The 21212-nt window shown below is 36.5% G+C and overlaps 1 protein-coding gene across 1 annotated transcript; it reads right to left on the bottom strand.

The window, feature by feature from the left end:
- Window positions 1-12666: 12666 nt before the first annotated feature.
- On the bottom strand, window positions 12667-20524 carry SmD1 (small ribonucleoprotein particle protein SmD1). The gene is made up of 4 exons (XM_090181163.1): window positions 20364-20524; window positions 18306-18382; window positions 13266-13457; window positions 12667-12884 (listed from the first exon to the last, which is right to left on the bottom strand). The coding sequence occupies exons 1-4, from the start codon at window positions 20375-20377 to the stop codon at window positions 12784-12786; spliced, it is 384 nt and encodes a 127-aa protein (XP_090037289.1). The 5' UTR covers window positions 20378-20524; the 3' UTR covers window positions 12667-12783.
- Window positions 20525-21212: the final 688 nt, after the last annotated feature.

Here is a 21212-nt window from a genome sequence, read left to right as displayed (position 1 = left end):
CTCCTCTTCAAACAAGAGAACAAGGGAGTCGGACCAAGACTCTCCAAGTTCTCAACAACAGGCTGCCAAAAAGTCCAAGCCACTGACCTTCAGCGAAGCTGTGGGTTCGACGCGGATGGCCATCATAAAAGAAGGCTTTCCCTCGAACGGCTTAACCGAGGCAGAAATGGGCGCCATCCAGCTTGGAGTTCTGGAGAGGATAGACGGGATACCCTCGGGCAACCCTCTTCCTCAATTCCTGCAATTCCAGCTGAAAGGAGGTGCCCTGGTTACCTGTGCAAGTATGACTTCACAGGTAAATGGTTAAGTCAGGAGTTCGACCGTAACGAACAGGTTCTCCGGGAACAAGGCTATTGGTAACAAAGGCCAGTGACCTGCCGAAACCTTTTAAGGTCGCTCTCCGTACGAGGGACGTCTGGACGAAGGACCCTAAAGTTCTTCTAAGGCGTCTTCAAACTTTCAACGGTGCGCTGAACACAAGCTGTTGGAAGGTTCTGGGCAAGTCCGAGGAACCGGCTGCCATCCGTTGGATTTTTCTGATGGATGGTGAGTCGGTCGACGCTATCAAAGCGGCAGGATTTGCTGCACAGACAGGTTTGGACAGGGGTATCTTTAAGATACTCATTCACCCAAATCAAACCCCAGTCGTAAGTACTGAAGAGGGTGTGGTTAATCCTACACCTATTAATGAATACCAGTCTAACGACTCGGTCATTTCAGGACTAGAGGACCTAGAGCCTCTGCTCAGCGATTATTCGGAAGGGGATACGCTGACAGAGGACATCAAAAACCTCAGTGTCTCGGACGGTGAAGAGGTCCAAGATGGAGCAATGGTGGGGGAGACTGGTGGTGCTAGCCCAACCAGCGGGAGTGGTGTGGTCTCCACACCCCCCGCTGGGGGGAGGTGACACCGGTCAACCTCCAATCTAGGCCTGTCGCCATGAGCATTAAGGTGGTGCAGATAAATCTTCATCACTGCAAGGCAGCCTCCGCTGTACTTTGCCGTAGGCTTGCTAAGGAGCAAATTGATGTTGCTCTTATTCAGGAACCTTGGATTGCCAAGGGTAAAATCCTTGGTCTTAATAGTGCAGGTAATGTCTATTATGACTATAATTCCGTCTCACCTAGAGCTTGTGTATTGGTACGTAAGGAAATTCATGCCCTTCCGCTTTCAATCTATCTCTCTAGGGACACTGCCGTGGTTAATATCATTTCCCCTATCGCTGGTGGGAATGATGAATTGACGCTGGCTTCTGCTTACTTTCCTTATGATGATGCTCTGCCCCCACCATCACAGGAGGTAACCAATCTGGTAAACCACTGTGAGAGGTCGGGAAAGAAACTCATTATAGGTTGTGATGCGAACGCTCACCATGTTATCTGGGGCAGCAGTGACTGCAACGATCGTGGCGATAAACTAATGGAATATGTGGTTAGTACAAAACTTCATATTCTTAATAGGAATAATGAACCAACTTTTGATACTCGTAATAGAAGTGAGGTCATTGATCTCACGCTGTGCACAGAAAATGTCGCAGCGCTAATTAATGACTGGCATGTGTCCAGTGAACCATCACTGTCGGATCACAGACACATCTGCTATAAACTCAGGATGAATGTGGTTCCGGTTTATACCGAACTTCGCAATCCCAGGCGAACCAATTGGCCTGGTTTTAGGGATGATCTAAATCTTCATCTGAAGGATGATAAGCCTAGGCTGTCATCGGTGCTGGATTTTGATTTGGCTGTTGATCGCATGCAACATGCCATTATCGACTCCTACCACCGCAACTGTCCGGTGAAGTCTGCCAACCAACCAAGGTTAGTTCCTTGGTGGAACCACGAGATTGGCAAACTTCGCAAAGAAACTAGGAGGCTTTTTAACAAAGCTAAAAGGTCGGGTGATTGGGTTGCCTACAAGCACACCCTCACTGCGTACCATAAGGCCATCCGCGAGGCCAAGAGGGACTCGTGGAGGAATTTCTGTGAAAATATCTCTGATATTCCCAGCACGGCAAAGTTAATGAAAATTATGGCCAACGATAAGACTAAACATCTTGACACTATTAAGTTGAAAGATGGTAGCCATTCTTCGTCGGGTAAGGAGACTAACTCATATGTTAGATGTACACTTTCCTGACTCCAGAATTACGAACCGTACTGATTCTGACCCCCTTCCCTTTAGGATTGCACGTACCAAAAGGGAGGATTGGGCGATGGCAAACAAAATTGTCACGCACTCCAGACTTATCTGGGCAATAAAGTCTTTTAAGCCCTATAAGTCTCCGGGGCCGGATGGAATAATTCCCATTCTGCTGCAAGAGAGCATTGATATTATCTGCCCGATGTTGAGTAGAATCTATAGGGCTTGCATTGCCCTTGGATATATTCCTAGCACCTGGAAACTTTCTAGGGTGATTTTTATACCAAAGCCGGGGAAATCTAACTATCTCGAGGCTAAGGCCTTCAGGCCAATCAGTTTGACTTCCTTTTTTCTAAAGATTCTGGAAAAATTGGTAGACAACTATATCAGGGGGGAGGTTATTCCTCATTCTCCTCTCTCAACGGATCAGTATGCCTACCAAAAAGGTAAATCTACTGAGACTGCCCTTCATGGCATAACTAATTGCATTGAAAAGGCTATCAACTATAAGGAAATAGCGTTAGCAGTTTTCCTTGATATTGAGGGTGCCTTCGATAAGGTGTCCAGCGCAGTCATTAGGAAGGCTGCAAAGCGCTTTGGCATTAATGACACTCTGTGTCTCTGGATCAAAGCTATGCTGACGAATCATGTGGTGGTATCCTCTCTGCTTGGTGAATCCCTTATGATCGCCACCAGCCGTGGTTGCCCGCAGGGTGGTGTTTTATCACCTCTGCTGTGGTGCCTGGTTGTGGATGAGCTTTTGGTGAGGCTAAACAGGGATGGGTGTCGCTGCTTCGGCTATGCCGACGATATCGCCATCATCTTCACGGGTAAGTTCCCCAATACTATTAGCGATTTAGTGATAAGGGCTCTTGCATCAGTAGAAAACTGGTGCAGGGAAGTTGATCTTACGGTTAATCCCAATAAAACGGTTCTTGTTCCTTTTACTCGTAAAAGGCTGCAAAACTCTTTGAATAATATCTCCTTATTTGGGACTATTTTGAGCGAAAGCACGGAGGTGAAGTACTCGGTGTTATTCTTGACAACAAACTAACCTGGAAGCCCCACCTTGACTCTATAGTTAAGAAGGCTAAGATGTTACTTTGGAGGACCAGGAGTGGTCAGCAGGTCATGGGGTCTTAGCCCTAAAGTGGTCTTCTGGCTGTACACCATGATCATCAGACCATTGCTCTCTTATGCTGCAGTGGTCTTGTGGCCTAGAGTCCAAATTAAGACTGTGCAGAGTGATCTGCGCACCCTTCAAAGGCTGGCTTGTGTCAGCATCACAGGAGCTATGAGAACAGCCCCAAGTGCTTCTCTAGAAATTCTCCTGAACATTCTTCCTCTTCATCTTTTTATAGAAGAAGCTGCTGCCATGGGAGCCTACAGGCTCAACCAGAATGGTTGGTGGAAGGCGAATATTTGGGATAATAGCCACACCAAGATCTATCGGGACATTTCATGTCAGTTACCTGTCTACCTAATGGGTTCTGATATGATGGCTACGAAGCTGCATTTTAGTAAGTCTTTCAATACTTATTATCCAAGCCGTACGGAGTGGGCCAACCATAGTACCCTCGGGGCCAGAGGAGAAATCGTCTGGTTTACCGATGGGTCTAAGCATAGAAATCTCATAGGTAACTAGAATGCTGCCGCCTACGGCCGAGCTTGACGCCAGTTCACCTTGAACCTTCGCCAATGAGAGGCCGTAGAGTGGTTCCGCCAAGGAGGATAATAATCCTCCTTGGATCCGCTACTATAGCGGGAGATAAGTGACGTCATTCTCTCTGGTGACATTAAATTCTTGGCAGAACCACTCTTTGAGCTCTGATTGGCTGAGATCTGGCTATCGTTTGCCACGACGTTTGGCCCATTTTCCAGTTACACGGCAGCATTCTAGTTACCTATGAGATTTCTATGGGTCTAAGACCCGCTCTGGATCTGGTTCGGGTATGTATTGTCTTACTAGCAATCTCGGCTTCTTTGAAAGCCTTGGTGTTTATGCTAGCGTTTTTCAGGCGGAAATTGCCGCTATCTGCTTCTGTGTTGACTTTTGTCTCAAAAAGAAGCTTCTTGGCAAGGTTATCCAAATTTATTCGGATAGTCAGGCAGCCCTCAAGGCTCTCAACCAGTTTCAGGTTTTTTCAAAACTGGTGTTCAGCTGTTTGAATCTCCTCTCGGAGCTAGGTACCAACAATAAAGTTCAACTCTATTGGGTTCCTGGCCATCGGGGGTACTATGGTAATGAGAAGGCTGGCCAAGAAGGGGGCAGAGGCTGGGTTCTTTGGTCCCGAACCTGCAGTTCCTATCCCCTCTGGCATAGTTCGCGGCCTTATCTCTAACTCCATGACAGACCGTCAACTCAAGCTTTGGCTTGAGATGGATGGCCAAAGGCAGGCTAAAGAGTTTATCTCTGGCCCCTCTAGGCAGAGAGCTAAGGAGCTGCTCTCGCTCTCCAAATCTAATATCAGGCTGGTCGTTGGCCTACTTACAGGTCACTGTCTCCTTAAAAGACACCTTTACCTGATTAGTATCAGTGATGATCCAATCTGTAGGGCTTGTCAGGTTGAGGAGGAAACCGCCTCTCATGTGCTTTGTAGGTGCGACTACTACGCGGCCCAAAGATTCGAGCATCTTGGTATGCATCAATTGGAAACTTCTGATTTCTACAATATACCGGCCAAAAGGATTCTCCGTTTTGTGTCGGATATCGGGCTTTTTAAGTCTTAAGGTTCGGGGTTGCACAATGGACCTCTGGTCGAAGTGCGCGAATGGGTCCTTAGCCCTTCACCCCTTTCACTTATAATAATAATAATAAAGAGCATGAAGCCGATATACGACATAATAGACACATCAAATCTGCGGTTGCCAAACATGCATCCAAGCCTGACCATAAAATTATAATCAAACAGGTAAAATTATTAAAACACCTAACCAATCGTCAAAAATTAAATTTAAGGGAATCCATTGAAATAATAAAATTAAAACCAAAAAATGTATTAATAAATCGCGAAGAAGGCCCTTTACACCATTTAATAGCCCAATACACATCGATATTTGAACTATCTTTCTAACTACATCTTTTCAAGTATTCTTGTAACGGTAGATTATGATTTTTTATTTCGTTTGGGTTTGTTCTTATATATATTTGGAACCCTGCTTAAAAAATAAATATATTGTTGTTTTCGCTCGCTGCGACTTTTGACGATCATTTTTGTACACCTGACGACGAGACGCGTATGCCGTCTCGAAACAGCTGTCGTGGTTTTAAAAAAAAAGTTTTTAATTGTGAAATAGTGGTTTTAATTTATTAATTATTATAATTTCTACACAAGTGAACTGGTAAATATTCAGTTGAAACTTGTGTTTGTTGCTCCTAGGTTTTTACAAAGGGGTCCATCTCAGAATTCAATAAAAATTTGTAATAAGCACCTCCTTGCACATAGAAAGGTCCCTCTTAAATTTGGTGTTGGCGACCAAATTATTTTTATAAAAACTAATTTTTTTGAAATTGGTTATTTTTCGCAAAACTGAGTTGTACGAGCTGGATAGAGGGGTGGCACTTATCATTTATTTAACGAAATAAGCCACATCCAAATTCAACGAACATTTCAAATAAGCACCTTCTTACATATAGAAAGGCCTCTGCCAAATTTGGTGTTGGTGACGAAACTATTTCTATTAAAAAGAATATTTTTTAAATTGGCCATTTTTAGCATATTTCGCCAAACTTCAGTCCGTGAGCTTAGGTGGGGTGGCACTTAATATTTAAAGATCCCCTCCAAAATTACCAGAAATTTTGTCAAATTTTTATTTCTAGGTTTCAAAGAACTTAATTTTTAATTTTATATTCTTATTTTTTATGAAATATTTTTGAGATGAAATATTTAAAATATTTAAAAAATCAACAGATAATTTTAATTTAAAATCCTAATATACTTTTTTTTTAAATAGTGTCTTGGCCTTTAATAGACACTCATTTTGAAAAGTAGTAATGCCTTCCTCTTGGTGATTTTGGACAATTAACAGGGCAAAGTATTTTACACTCTGGAACTCAGTGCTCATCTTTTCGATTGGGCCAGTTATAAGAAGTTAAGATACCGTGAGGGTGAATGAAACTTATAAGTGATTCTCGATATGTGTCATTTGTTTCCACAATAACCTCAAAAAATACCATTTGGTCGAAAACTATGGCAATATACTGTCCGGGAATAAATTCGGATTGTGTGTCCAATGTTAAGTTCTCATCACATACTAAAACTATTGAAAAGGATTCTTCGCCAAGAAAGCGATATATTTTTAATTGTTCATATTTGCTAATTGGGATAAAAGAATGATGGCTTCGTGTTCCATGGATAGTTCTGGCTTTTTCAAGTCTGCTTTTAATTTTTTCTTCATTTAAATCGATGTCCGATTTCATAGCGTAATACTTTGCCCTGTTAATCGTCCAAAATCGCCAAGGGGAAGGCATTACTACTTTTCAAATGAGCCAAGACACTATTTCTTCATGACTTGTTCAACTTGTTAAAATGTTCCACGCGCTCTATAATATTTTAGCGTAAAAGGCTCGCGCAATTTTTTTATTTCAGGGAGCATGCGTGAAATCGCTCGAGCCCGTTCACACTAAAATATCAAGACGCGCGTGGACCTTTTTCACAAGTTGAATAAGACATAAATAGTTTATGCTCGCGTCTATTTAAAATTATTTGTTGATTTTTTTAATATTTTTAATATTTTATCTCAAAAATATTTCATAAAAAATAAGAATAGAAAATTAAAAATATAAGTTCTTTGGAACCTAGAAATAAAAAGTTGACAAAATTTTTATTGAATTCTGAGATGGACCCCTTTGTAAAAACGATGTTTTGCACAACCCCCCCTCCCCCCAAATAGCTCTTATACACAAAACTAGAGCCCAGAGTAAATTGGAAGCCAAATCCAGAATCTGTAGGTCTTTTAGCTAAGAGTACCAATTTTCATATGTTGAAGAGCTTTACAAATCATGTTACCGAAAAAAAGTTAATTAAGTAACGAAACTCTAGCCAAAATGCATGAAATTTCAAAAATCATAACTTTTCAAATTTTTTAAATTAGCCCACTAAACTCCAGGCTTCATATTTAGGGTAAATAAACTAGGGAAAAATTTTTAGGTGAAATCCATTACTATCGAGCAACAACGCTTGATGATTTCACATGGAATGACCCAAATATGTTCCAAAAATATCAAAATTTGGACCAAAATTAAATTAATGATAACTTTTGTCCGAAAAATAAAATTAATTGCCCACACCAGCGTTAGGTAGATTTGGCCAATCACTCTAGAATTTTTAAGAGGCTTTGGCGAAAAATTAGTTAAATTAACACACCAGTGTGGGCCTTTAAATTTATATAAAAATTTCAAGAATATAATGTTGAACCAAAAGAAAATAAATTAGCACAAGGTTGCCAGGTAATCAGCAAGAGAGGCACCTGGGGGAAACGAGTTAAGAACTGATGCTGTGTTCCCTCTTTGAACCGCAATAGCAATTCTTTGCGTGAGAAATTCCATTGATCGAGGCTCGACGGTAACCTCACTTAAAATTAAACTTACTTTATCCTGTTTCGATGAGCTAGGTGACAGCAGGTTCATCCATTTTCCTTTGAAAAGTAGTCTTGAATATTTTTTATTTTGCGCGACAATTAGCTTTAATTAATTAAAACATCAACCTAAACTGAAAAACCATCTGAATTTACAAAAGACTGATAGATACCTCGAGATAACCATTACTCAGAAACCAATATGAGATTTATCAAAAACCGACTTTTTTAAATATTGACCAGTATGGGCAGGTCAGCGTAGCACCATAGAAGAAATTGGATTAAGAGAACAACCCTCCCAACTGTGTAGAATGGCAATACGGCTTTTCTACTATTTCACAACACTTCCAAGAATTCAAAATGTTCCAGTATGAAAGGATGCAGGTTATAATAATAATAAAGCTTTATTATTGGATATCTCTTATCAGTTTGTAACTGGTTTACATAGAGGTCCATTGAATTAAAAAATTAAATTAAGTTAAAGACAATCATATATATATTTTTTCAGAGTTCTCTGGAACGCTAAGAGCGTATCTTCATTTTTTAATGTTAGGGGTAGTGAATTCCAGAGCTTGATACCACTAACTCTAAGGCATTTCTCACTGTATTTGTTGGTTTTCGTGGAGACGTTGAAATTGATTTTCGAAGTTCTTGTGCAATAGGTGTGGTTAGTGTTGAGTGTTTGTATGAATATGTCGGTAATGTAGACTGGGCAACTTTTATGATAAATTTTATACATAAGGATTAGCGTGTGATATATTGCTCTTTGATTTAAGTTAATCCATTCTAACTCAGTCCTGGCGTCTGTGGCAGATGATCTGGAATGTTTGTGTAGAATGGAACGGGCACTGTTGTTTTGTAGAATTTGCAGCTTTTTTAATTTAGACTTCGATACGTGGTTATAAAAAATATCACCATAGTCGAGGACTGATTGTACCAATGAGTTATATAAAATACAAAGATTGCTTTTACTCAGGCTATCGAGAAAAGGTTTAAATATCCAAAGCTTTTGCTTTGCTTTGTTAAAGGTGTAGTCGATATGATGTGACCAACTAAAGTCCTCATCAAAATATAACCCCAGATATTTGTAGGCGGAAGTTCGTTTTATGCTGGTGTTGTTTAGATTTAAGATAGGAGCAGCAGTCACTTTCTTCTGTTTGTCAGGGGAGAAAATCATTAGAGCGGATTTGCTTCGTTTAGGATAAGGCCCTTAGCCTGTAGAAGATCTCGTAGCGCGAGTGCATCTGTTTCAAGGTCTTTTAGTGCAACCTTGAGATTAGCATTAGAATTCAAGAGTGCGTCATCATCCGCATATTCCATAGAGATTGAGTTATTGATAATTTTATGGTTGTCGCTTGTGAAAAGATTAAACAAGAGCCGGCCAAGGATACTTCCTTGTGGTACTCCCGACTTAATTGTAAGTGGGTCTGAAGTTTTGCCATTAACAGATACAATTTAAACCATTCGAGTGTAGCTGACTCAATTCCATTAAGCTTTAAAATTTCAAGTAGTAATTTATGGTTCACCCTGTGGATGCCTGTTGTAGTTGAGTGGCCAGGAAGAAATCCTGATTGCATCGAGTAGAAAATGTTATTAGTAAAGCCATACTCTAACAGTTGATCATTAGCACATCTTTCTCCTGTTTTAGATAAGCCCTGGAGAATAGAAATTCCTCTGTAGTTGTTCGGGTCTTTTTGGTCGCCGGATTTGTAGATTGGAATGACCTTAGCCTCTTTCCATCTTGTTGGGAAAACGCCCGAGTTAAATGATTTGTTAATGATTTCAGTAACGACTGGAGCAATGATAATTGCTAAGCCCTTTATTAGGTTGACAGGTAGACCATCAGTTCCAGAGGCTTTACTAGAAGGTAGAGATTTTAGATGATTGAACACTGTTTCTATGGTGACATTCTTAAGGCAGAAGTTGGAAGACAATTGCTCTGTAAAGTCCAGCGGATTGATACGAGTATAACATTACATTTGATTGATTATTTATAAAATGTTCATTAAAACCGGTGGCTAAATCTGTTGGGTTGCACGTGATGTTATTGTTGAGTTTTAGTGCGCATATCGTTTTACTTCTTGACTTGATATATGGTTTCAGGACCTTCCAAATATTTGGAGGCTTGCTAGATCCACTTAGTTCTTTATGGAAGTACCAATTTTTTGCTTTTTTTAAAAGATTATTAACTTTATTACGCAATGTGTGGTATTGTTCAAGAAATTCTGGACTATGGATGGACCTCTTTTTCATTACATCTCTGATGTGCATCATGTATTTCACTTCATTAGTTAGCCATGGAGTTGGAGTGATATTTTTCCGTTTGGAGATAATCGGGGCATGGTGATTTAGATGTTTTAAGATTATGGATTCAAGTTTCACAGCACCTTCATTAGTGTCAGCCATCTCAAAATGTTCCAGCGATTCGGTGAGATCCTTAATGAATGCATTGAGATTCATGTTTCGATAGTCTCAAACTTTCGCTATAGTTTTCTTAGGTTTGGAGCAGTGTTTTTTCCGAATGCAGAAAATGAGATTGTGATCGGACACTCCAAGCGTGATATTGCCACTTGCCAGAATTCTATTTGAATGAGAGGTATATATATGGTCAAGTAACGTTGCAGAATTCAGTGTAATCCTTGTTGGAGAATCGATTAGTTGTGTGTAGGAAGATAGGTGTTTTTCAAGAATTTTGCTTTTTGAATCCAGCGATTTTTTTAATAGGTTGCAATTAAAGTCACCTAGTATCAGTAATTCATTGTTTGGGTTGGGAATATGTTGTAGTACCTTTATAAGCTCAGCATTGAAGTTCTCAGTGGTTTGTTGTGCATTCGGAGGGTAATAGCAAACCCCCAAGTGCATTGGTTTTGTATTACATTCATATAGGGTGCACCATAGATTTTCAATGAAACAGTCCTTCTCTAATGCAGGCGTATCGTCCAGGATAAAGTTATATTTGTTCTTATAGTAGATGCAGATACCTCCACCGGCTTTGTATGTTCGATCACAGCGATGGAGATTAAAGTTATTGATATTTACTACCACATCAGGAATGCTATCATTTAACCATGTCTCGGTGATACACAAGATGTCAAAATTAAAACTGTGCAGAATATTTCTTACATCGTCTAGGTGGGGAATTAGGTGTCGAATATTTAAGTGTCCGATTTTGATTCCTTTATACTTTTGATAAGGTACTTGACCTACTAGTAAATGGGATATGTTTGGCTGGTAGTACCTCTGGTTAATATTATCCGAATCGATTTCCTGTATTTTCCTGGATTGCCCTGGGAGTCATACTTCCTCTATACGATTTAACTTCGGCAATCGATATCGTTGAATTTTGTAAGGGTATGGCCAGTTTTCTGGGTTTAATATCGTAAGATCTTGGTTTGATTCACATTGAATGATGTAAGGTTTCCAATTGGGTCGTGACTCTGATTCCTTTAATGTGATATTGACTTCATTAACACCTATCTCTGTTAAATGATCTGTCAAGTTTTCAATGGATAGATTATTTGGGCAGTTTGATAGCAAGTATTTAAAGTTGGGTGAATTGGATAATCTCAAGCCATCTTCATCAGGATTGGATCCCCAAGTCTTCTTGGTTTTATTTGAAGCCTGTAATTTGTGGCATGAAATTCCAATTGGCCATAGCTTTGGGTCTAAGATGGTATCTGCTTCGGATGAAGAATTGACTATATAACACTTAAACTTGGAATTTGGGTCCATAGTTTGCCGAGTGAGTCTGATTGCTTCCACAGCAATGGATCGGGATTGCATATACGATTTCATTAATTGTTCGTCAGAGTCAGTATTACAGTTAGTCTTCGGACTTTCCTGGGGTATTTAATTTACAAGATGGTAACCTGTCACCTCCGCTAGACAGAAGCACCTTCAAATGTCAGCTCTCTACCTTTTCTTTTAGTTTATAAGGGATGTATTAAATACAGTTGTAAAACTTATTGGAAGTAAAATAAATAGCCTGATGTATAAATAGTTTACAATAAAACTAATTATATAACGTATTCATGGAAAAAGTTTCACAGTAAAATGTCCCGCAATACATGGTAAAATGGTTTTCCATTCCTGATCAGGGCCCAACTACATGAGGCCATAAAAGAATTTCTAAATGCTGTAGAACTTTGGAATCAACTCCAATATGAACTTAAATCATGTAGTACTCTTAGTCTCTTAAGACGCCAGATCACATGAGTATTTGAATAAGAGTGAAATTTTAAAGAAATTATATTTCTAATTTGCATAATTTTACTGACCAGGATCCTTTTTAATAAGTTTTTCTTAAAAGGTATTCCAATAAAGAAGCATTATTATATTTAAAACAAGTTCCACGAAGAAATTAATTGTCTACATTCCTCATTTCATTTATTTGAGTAATTGGTTGGGTGGCCAGTTAATTAGGCTTTGAAAGTCTGCGTAGTAATCCAATCTACAAATACATAAGATGTCTCATCATCAGTATATGGAATCATCAGTTGATAATGCCTAAATTAGTCCAATATCTCCATTTTTTTTTCTAAAGAAATTCACTCCAAATGCCCATTTAATAAGACAATTCAACAAAGTTTGTTTGACTATCAAAATTTTATTTTCTGTATGGGTGAGCAGACAAATTATATATTTAAACGTTTTGAAAAAATCTAGGAATATATTCCTAGATTTTTTCAAAACTGAGTATGCCAGTTAAATAATTTTATCTCGATTGACCAGCTGGGAAAACTTTCACACCGCTCATACTTCAAAGGAGAAAAACTATTTTCAGGAGCACCATACTATTAGGCAATTAAATTTCATAAAGTGCCAAACTAATACTTTTTGTGCTACGAGAACCAAGACCATCTAATGTGGTTTAAATTGATCTAATTGCTATAAGTCAAGGAAACAAACATTTAGAAACACTACAAGTTTATTAATTAAAATAAATATGCTTTGAAACTTACTTTTATTATGTAAAATCGAACATTAGCTATATATGAAAAATGATAAATGAGAAATGTGAGTGAAAAATGGTAACCACAATGGTTTTACAAAATACAAAACAATTATCGTCTTCCTTCTCCTCTCCCGCCCCCTCCGCCACGGCCACCTCCTCTGCCACGTCCCCGTCCTCGACCCCTTCCTCTGGCACGACCTCGTCCAACGGCTGAAAAGAATATTTCATTCCATTAGAAATTGTTTCGATCACTACTGACGTACATTTAATTGTTCCTGTCAATTGTATTCAGACTCATTAAATCAGTGAATAAAAATCTTCAATATATTTCAGAGTAAAGTGTCATCATTATTTGCTTAAGCCTTTGTATTGAGACGGCCTAAACATTTGGAAAAGCCAATATCGCTCGACTCCACATGGTGGAAAGCGATAACTTGGCAACAAATGCTTATTGCCCTTATTTTCTCCTGCAATTAGGCATTGCTTTAACTCATTATGTCCATTTTCATATGCTAATATTTAGTGTTAGGTTCTAATACGTTTTAGACCTCTAGAGCCACATATCAAACACCTTGTGCACTGGATTTTTACCTGATTCCTTTTTCTTTGCTTTTGCTTTAGGAGTATCATCGACCAGGAGTGTCTCTAACGGCAAACTGTCAGGAAGGATATAGTATCGAATGTTATTTCCTCTAATACTCAAAGTTTCCAGTTGCACTGGATCTCTATTCTTAACAGTCATTTTCACAGCTTTTAAATGTGTATTCATGGCAACATCAACACCTGTAAGAATAACATGACTCACTTCAGTGCCTTTCACAAACAAGGTTACTTAGAATTGAAACTAAAATAAATCAGACTCATTAAATCAGTAATATAAATCTCATAGATTTATCAATAAAAAGGTGGTCATCATGATAAAAAATGCTGCTTCATTTTATCAGAAGAGTATACCATATCTATACAAAGTAGTATCTATCTGCTGTTAAATTGCAGACTTTCGTTGCTTTTTCAAAATTAAATTCAGCAGAAAAATTGTGGGAGATTAACAGGTCCATAAATTAGGGGGTGCCAGGGGATGCTCAGCGCCCCCATGTGCCGACTTGGGCATACCCAATTTGACTGACCAAAGAGGCGCCTCAAAAGAAAATAAGGTAATATTTGATAATTTCTGGAGCTAAGTTTTGAAGGTAAAGTTGTTGGCTTCCCTAAAAATAATTTGAGCATCCCTGAGTTTCCGTTGCTGGTTATGGGCTTGGAGAGAATTAAATCAGTACTTTTTTACTAATATTACAGAAATAAAATGATTTATAATGGTGCCATTTTTAATTAATAGGATAAATATTATAAACAGCAGTATTGTTGTAAGTTGGAAAATTTTCCGAAAAAAATAAAAGGTTTCATTCCATGATTAGTCTAATATATTGTTTGCAAATTTAAATAAAGTGGCATTTTCGCCTCATTTTTTCAAATCTATAAGTAAAACTAAACCTCTAGACTAGTGATGTAAAATACCCGGGTATTTATAACGCAGGGTAAATACCTTGGGTACTTACCCGGGTAAATACCCAAAATACATAAATACCCAGGTGTTTATAAACACCTTTAATTTCTTTGTTAAATATTTTTTAATTTATTCAATTAAGAATATGGTAATTGAAAAACCCACAAACACATCAAGTTATTCACATATTAAATATTAATTATGGTTTTTTCACTTTTTTTGCAAATTTTACATAGTAACATTACATATGAGATAACTATTAAATATTATTTATTCATTATCTGGATGATCACTTGAAAGTTCGGTCTCTGCTGCCCCTGGCTCTCCTCAGACTCCTCCTCATCATGACTATTTTATTACCAGGCTTAACACTAACAGTAACATGAGCAATTAAGGATTTTATTCATTTCATGTGGGCCATTAAAACATTTCCTGATATACTTTGTCATTTTGTTGACATTAGAATGTTTGTATTCCTTACAGCAATATACATATGAAAGCAACACCTTTATTTTTATCTTTGAATAACTCCCAGGCTAGAAATAAAATTGACTAATATAAAACTGCTTTTAAAAATGTAGTTTGCCCAAATTGCCCTACCTAATAAGCCCAAACCAAGCAAAAGATGTAGACAAGGAGGATAACAGATAGCTCCACTCGACCCGATACTAACTAACGCCCTAATCATAAAAACCCGGGTAAATACCTATTTAAAAATACCCTACCCACTGGGTATTTACCCGACTTACATCACTACTCTAGACTAGTTTAAACTAATTAACCATGTAACACTAATAATGTTCAGTGGTATGTTTACTGATATTAGACATTTTATATCGATAAAAAGTTAAAAACATTAAAACCCTTAAAAAGTAATTTTTTACAATTTTTTTTCAGATTTTCGGAAAATTTTCCGCATTTTATTTTTCCGGAAAATTAACAACACTACGCAGTAGTCTCACTCATTAAGTGGTTTTGCTGGTAAATCAGACACATTGGAAACTGTCTAGTCTATGAAAGGATTTTTAATTTATCGTGTAAATAGCTACTTCTCTTGCAAGGGATACTTAAATTTTCTGATTTAATAGAAGTAGAAAAACATTGCTAGATTATCAACATGGAAATAGATTTGTGTTAAATGACAACCACTTAAAATAAGTGAATCAAATATTTTAGATTATGCAAAGAACAACAACAGATATGTCTCACTGACCATTGCCTTTCAACATTAATTTTTCATTGACACACTTTTGCCTAAGTAACTTTTGATGTTACTATAAATTGTGTTGTTTATAGAAGTGCGAGTATTTTTGTAGCTTAATGCAGAACTTCGGGGTGTATCCCTTACCAAAAAATAAGTTGGCTAAAAACCACTTACAACAACTTGTATTTCAACTTGGTTTTCAGTTTGTATTTGGGACAAATGCCTACTAAAAAATAACTTAAATCGTCTTTTTTAATCAACTTATTTCCAACTAAACCAGAATCAACTTTTACATTTAACTACTTAAAACCAACTTAAAAATAATATGTAACTTCCTGACTACTAAAAACCAACTAATTACAAACTTAGCATAAGAAGTATTTTCCTACCAACTGAATAACAACTTATTACCCCTTCAACTTGAAATATGCTGACAACTTGAGCTTACTTAATACCAAGTTAAAATCAACTAATAATCAGCTAGGCTAATACCCAAGGCACCACCTTAGGCCTAAGTCATCAAGCGACTTTTGAAGCCATTAATTCAGGTGGCCGGGTTACAATGCGTAGGAGGGTGGTGGCAAGCCCTGCATGCCACGAGATCGAGCCAACAGCTCCCTACACTAACTATTACCGTTAACCTCCACAAGTTTTTATGGAAGGGGAAACCGAAGAACTCGGGGGGAAAACCCCTTAAACCAGTGGGGAGAGAACTTGCAAACTCAACGCAGGAGTTGTTCCGAGTTTTCACCCAGTGCCACAAGCTGGGATCGAACCCGGCTCCTCTTGCTGCGAGGCGAAAGTGCTAACCACTCCGCCACCCCACTTTTAATGTGTATACAAACTAAATACAAACTGAAATCCAACTTATTTTTTGGTAAGGGATGCTTCCCTTATATGATAAATAATGTTAACATTAAAAAATTACTCTGAATACAAACAAATACCTATTAAAGATAACTATAAACCAATATGCCGGACTGATCTACATTATATTTTCCAGGAAATTATATACCTACACATTTGGTATGATTAAGGTAGACTGGCTGACCCCAATGCTTCTTAAAGGAACCAACGATTTTCATAGTGTTTTTAAGCGGGCAATTTCTTGAAAAAAATTTAAAATTCACGAAGAGTGAAAAAATAGATTGGATTACCTTAAATTCATCAACAACGACTATTACCAAAAGTGTGTCAATGTTAAAAAAATATCACAAATACAAGAACGTCTAATAAGCTTAGTGTTTCAATTAGATTAATTCAACCAAAAACATTCATATAAAACTTGGTTAAATGGTATGGCCACCTACGTTATAATAATCAGATTTATCGGATTATGTACCAAAATCATAGATCTGCTCAATACATAAATATACAGATTTGGAAAACCAACTACTGGGAACAGATATCCAAAATGAATATTTAAAATATTTTCGAAGTACGAATTGTTGTTTTCCAATGTAAATTGCATTAACACAGACAGGATGAACCCATATTACAAATAAACGTGTCAAATTTATTTTGATATCAAATAGTTCAAACAAAAAAGTGTAAAGAAATAAAATCTATTGGATTTAATTTTTATTCTCCAAATTTGATCTCAAAACTGCTAAAAAGTTAAGTAGATTATACATGTGACGCCAAAATATATATGATAAGTAATATATCAGTGTGCAAATGCCATTTTATGAAGATCAAATACAATATTTTTTCTAAATGTCAGAAACTAGAATTAAATATTTAAAACGCCAAATTCTAAATTGAGTATTTAAAACGCCAAATTCTAAATTGAGTATTTAAAACGCCAAATTCTAAATTGAATATTTAAAAAAGGTCAAATATTTTTGCATTAAAAATGGTTAGTTAACTGGTCAAATTGGTTTTACTTAACTGTTTTAAGAACGATAAAATAATTATCTACCTTGGCGATTGAAGAGTAACACCACACATCACTGTACATTTTTTAATAAGAAAACTTGGGAAATTATCACATTTTTCTCTTATGGCTAGTGTGACCACCCCAATTATTTCCCCGAATATTATAATAAAATATTTGTTGGATGAATATTGAAATATACTTAATTATACACATTTTTTATATTTTCAATATTAATTTAAATAAATTTTTAGTTGAAAAACTCTTCTACTTCTGTTAGGAGATTTAATGACCAAAGGAAAATGTCAAATTTTTTACCTGCTGGGAAAAATTGGTATTTTTGCTAATAATTTAGATTTTCGAAATTATATCTGGAAAAACTCTTTCTAAATTTGCAGTGTGGGGTATACGTGTTCAGTTAATGGTAAAATAATTTATGGTTTGTAAGACAATTTATAATTTTCTTGATTACAAATTACTTAAAAAGGGAAGGTTAAGCTTTAGCTAGCTAAATAAACATCTGGGTACTTGAACTTAAAAAAGATATTTTAGAGTTACGAAAAAATAAAGCTTTATTGGGACACCATATTAAAACCTCTATGTAATTAAAAAGCGATTGCTCAAGGATTTCACGTGACCACAAAAACCCCAGTTGTGTAGGATATTAATGGTACCAATTCTTAAGAGAGTGCTATTTTTAGTTAATGAGTAACTTCCAAGTAAACTCCCAAAAAATATATTGATCACACTTACCTCCATATTGACCCAACTAGCAGCAGAATGCTTCTCTAAAAATTTTATTTTCAGTTTTAAAACTGTCTGCATTTTTTAGAACGATAAAGGAAAAGAAAACCAATTCCTTTTTGAAAACCATTTTCTACCTTCGTTCATTCTTAAATATTAACTCTTTCTGATATATCAACAGGAAAAACGAATAAAAGCAAACATAATTGATCTATATGGTGTAATATAATATTTGAAAAGCAGCAACCAGTGTGGCACCTTAAGTTTCACTTTAAACTTAATTTATCATTAAAATTAACAGACCTGTGATGGTTCCATGGACTTGTGTACCATTTTTCAATTCAATTGTAACTGTTTCATGACTAAGTTTCATTAAAAACCTAAAAGTAGAAATTATATGAAATTTTTATTATTAATTAATGCTAAACTCGTAACTAACTTCAGTGCCTTTAAATGGCAAAGGTTTTTGTATTAAAACCATATCAGACTCATTAAATCAGTAAAATAAATCTCATAGATTTATCAATAAAAAGTTGGGTCATCATGGAAAAATACACTTAAAGGGAATACAGAATGATTAAAAATGTGGCTCACTCACAATGACAGTAAAAACTTCTTTATCGGTACGATACTAAAGGTTAGAGCTAATCTAAAGCAGTCTACACCACTACCAACTTTATACATTCAATCGCAGCTAGCCATAAGCTGCTTTGGGTTTGCCAAAATATTAGTCTAGCATCAGTTTTCCTAAATTTTCCAAGCGCGCGCAGGGAACAGAGCGCTGTTATTGTTATAGCGCGTGATTAAAGTCCTAAAACGTCACCGCTAAACAAACAATGGCAGATCGCTTGGCAGGTAAATTTGGCTCGTTTAAAAATTAATTTCTCGTCTTTAAAAAATTATACAATTTTACGACTGATATTTTTTAGTTTATTTAAACATGATCTTTCAAATAGACCCAAATTTTACCCAACCTGGACTTTTGCTTTAAAAAAACAATTTTCTTAAAAAAAAGTGTGTTTACACCAGTAAACCTTGGCCAGAGGAGTAGAAATCATACAGGTGGGGGACTTAAAATATAGAAATATATAATGACAAACAAATTGTTTCCCGTCTCAGAAGCTGTGGTAATTACCCTTTCAGTTTACATATAGCCAAATTGCGACTGATGTGATTAGCTTTGAGATATATTGCCTGCTTTGCAGATGACAATAATAGATTAATGAACTTTTCACATTGGCCACTATAAGGCTCTAAGAAAAGGCTAATTACCGTACATTAGTTAACAAACATGGCTCTTAGGTCAAACAAACATTTAGCACAGCACTAAAAACCAAGTAAGTCACAATTTATTTAAAAAACTGGGCCCCCTTTCTTACGTCGCTTACAAAGGCTGCACGTCATAGCTATATTAGTAACAACAACCATCGTAAGGGCAATTACACTTTTCACTTGCTCAGTAAGTGTTCTATAACTATGGAAGGTGAATGATGCAATAATCTTAACTAACATTAGCTCTAAGGGTTTGAAGTGATTCTAAGTAATTAATGCTAAAAAAAATTCAAAAGAAAATTTTATAAAACAATTAAAGAGGAAGAATAGAGGTTTTTTGTTACCCCACTGCACTTTTGAGCTACACATTGAGGATTGGGCTCTAGTTTCCTGCCAAACTCAATCTCTACTACGCATTGAATGCTTTGTTCAACGTTTCATGGTCCATTAGCGGGTTCCAATCTGCTTCAATCAATTTTTCAAGTATTCCATTTAAAGTTGTGGATCGAAATTGCTCTCAGAGCAACATTTTCAACACTTAAGGAATATGCAAAAACAATGGCTTTGAGTGAACCTTTTCAGCTCTGGAATGACGCGCTTACATCTTCGAAACATTTTCCATTTATCTTTCAATCAGGTTAGATCAAATACATCAGAGACAAATTTGAAGCGAATCTCAAGTAGTCAAATGGAAATGTAATGAAGACTAGAACAGTAAATCATCTTGAGCATGTTTATAGTTCTTTGCATTCCTTAAAAATTCATAATTGCCCCAGGATACCATATCATCTCAGTTTCGTAGGTCAGAGAATAATTTGACTCTGAGCCTAAAACTATTAAACTTACAAGGCATGCGGAGTTGGTAGATTAAATTTTAATATTTAATAGCCCTTCCCTTAAAGCAACAATCAATTAGACATATTTAGTCACAAAGCATAGCAGTCTTGATGCTCCGGAAACACCTATGCAAAAAGCAGTAGCGTAATAACATGATTTACAATATAAAGTACTCAAATTAAAAAAATAATAAAATCAGAATAAAGCAAAAAGTCACTTATATTTAACTTCAAATAAATTAATACTTCTTACCTTACGAGCTTCATGATTAAATCAGATTAGTTTCTTCTAATCATTTAAGAAATTGCAGCTTTTATAGCCTTAGCCTATGATTGTGAAAAACCGCTTTCTTTCATCGTTCAGACGACGCTTTTAACGCAGTGTTGCCATTGGGGATATATTTCAAACTTAATTTCATAAAGGCATGATAAAATATAAAATACAAAAAAAGATCAACATTCGTAAAAAGATATTGAAACGTTGATGTTGAAAGAAACGGGCACAAAAAAATCTTACCCCTATCAACCGTTAATGAGTAATTGAAGATTTTTTTTTTAAATATGCTTATGGTATTAGCCGAACGCTTTAGACACCTAACAACAAAACAAAATAGGGTTAAAAGTTAAATGAAACCACAAACAATCTAAAGTTGAACCATAAGTCTTTAATATTTTTCCATAAGTTTATTTAGAGGCAGGCCGTTGCGCGACGTTTCCATTTTGCCAGGCGAAAAGCAGTACTGCCTGAATTAGATTATTTAGTTGAAATTCGTCCTTTCATTTAAAATAGAGATACGACGAGTAGCTCAAAAACCCCTGGCATTTTTTGTGCTAGCGGACTCTTTGTGTTTTATAATAACAAATTATCTGTTAAGCAAAAAAATCACCTGCCTTCGGTGACTATCTTTAACATTACATTTTTGTTAATAATGGGGAGTTATATCACTCGTGACCCTTGACTCATTTAAAAATGGTCAAAGAAAGAAATCCACAGTTCATAAACTTAGCTGTTCTATCGCAGAGGTAATCCATACAAATGTTGGGTCCTTCCGTAATGAACGCGTTCGAGGTCATATTGCCCTTTAATTATATTATAAAATGG

This window comes from Leiobunum rupestre, chromosome 7 (assembly GCF_980474605.1).
Source record: "Leiobunum rupestre chromosome 7, qqLeiRupe1.1.hap1, whole genome shotgun sequence".
In the NCBI taxonomy this organism is placed as follows: Eukaryota; Metazoa; Arthropoda; class Arachnida; order Opiliones; family Sclerosomatidae; genus Leiobunum; species Leiobunum rupestre.
This window is presented reverse-complemented; position numbering and strand designations above follow the sequence as displayed.

Excerpts from the sequence above, each read along its gene's own strand:
- SmD1 (XM_090181163.1), bottom strand. Across the intron at positions 13,458-18,305 it reads AGTCCATGGAACCATCACAG|GTGTTGATGTTGCCATGAAT; the intron begins GTCTGTTAATTT and ends TTATTCTTACAG. Across the intron at positions 12,885-13,265 it reads AGCAAAGAAAAAGGAATCAG|CCGTTGGACGAGGTCGTGCC; the intron begins GTAAAAATCCAG and ends TATTCTTTTCAG.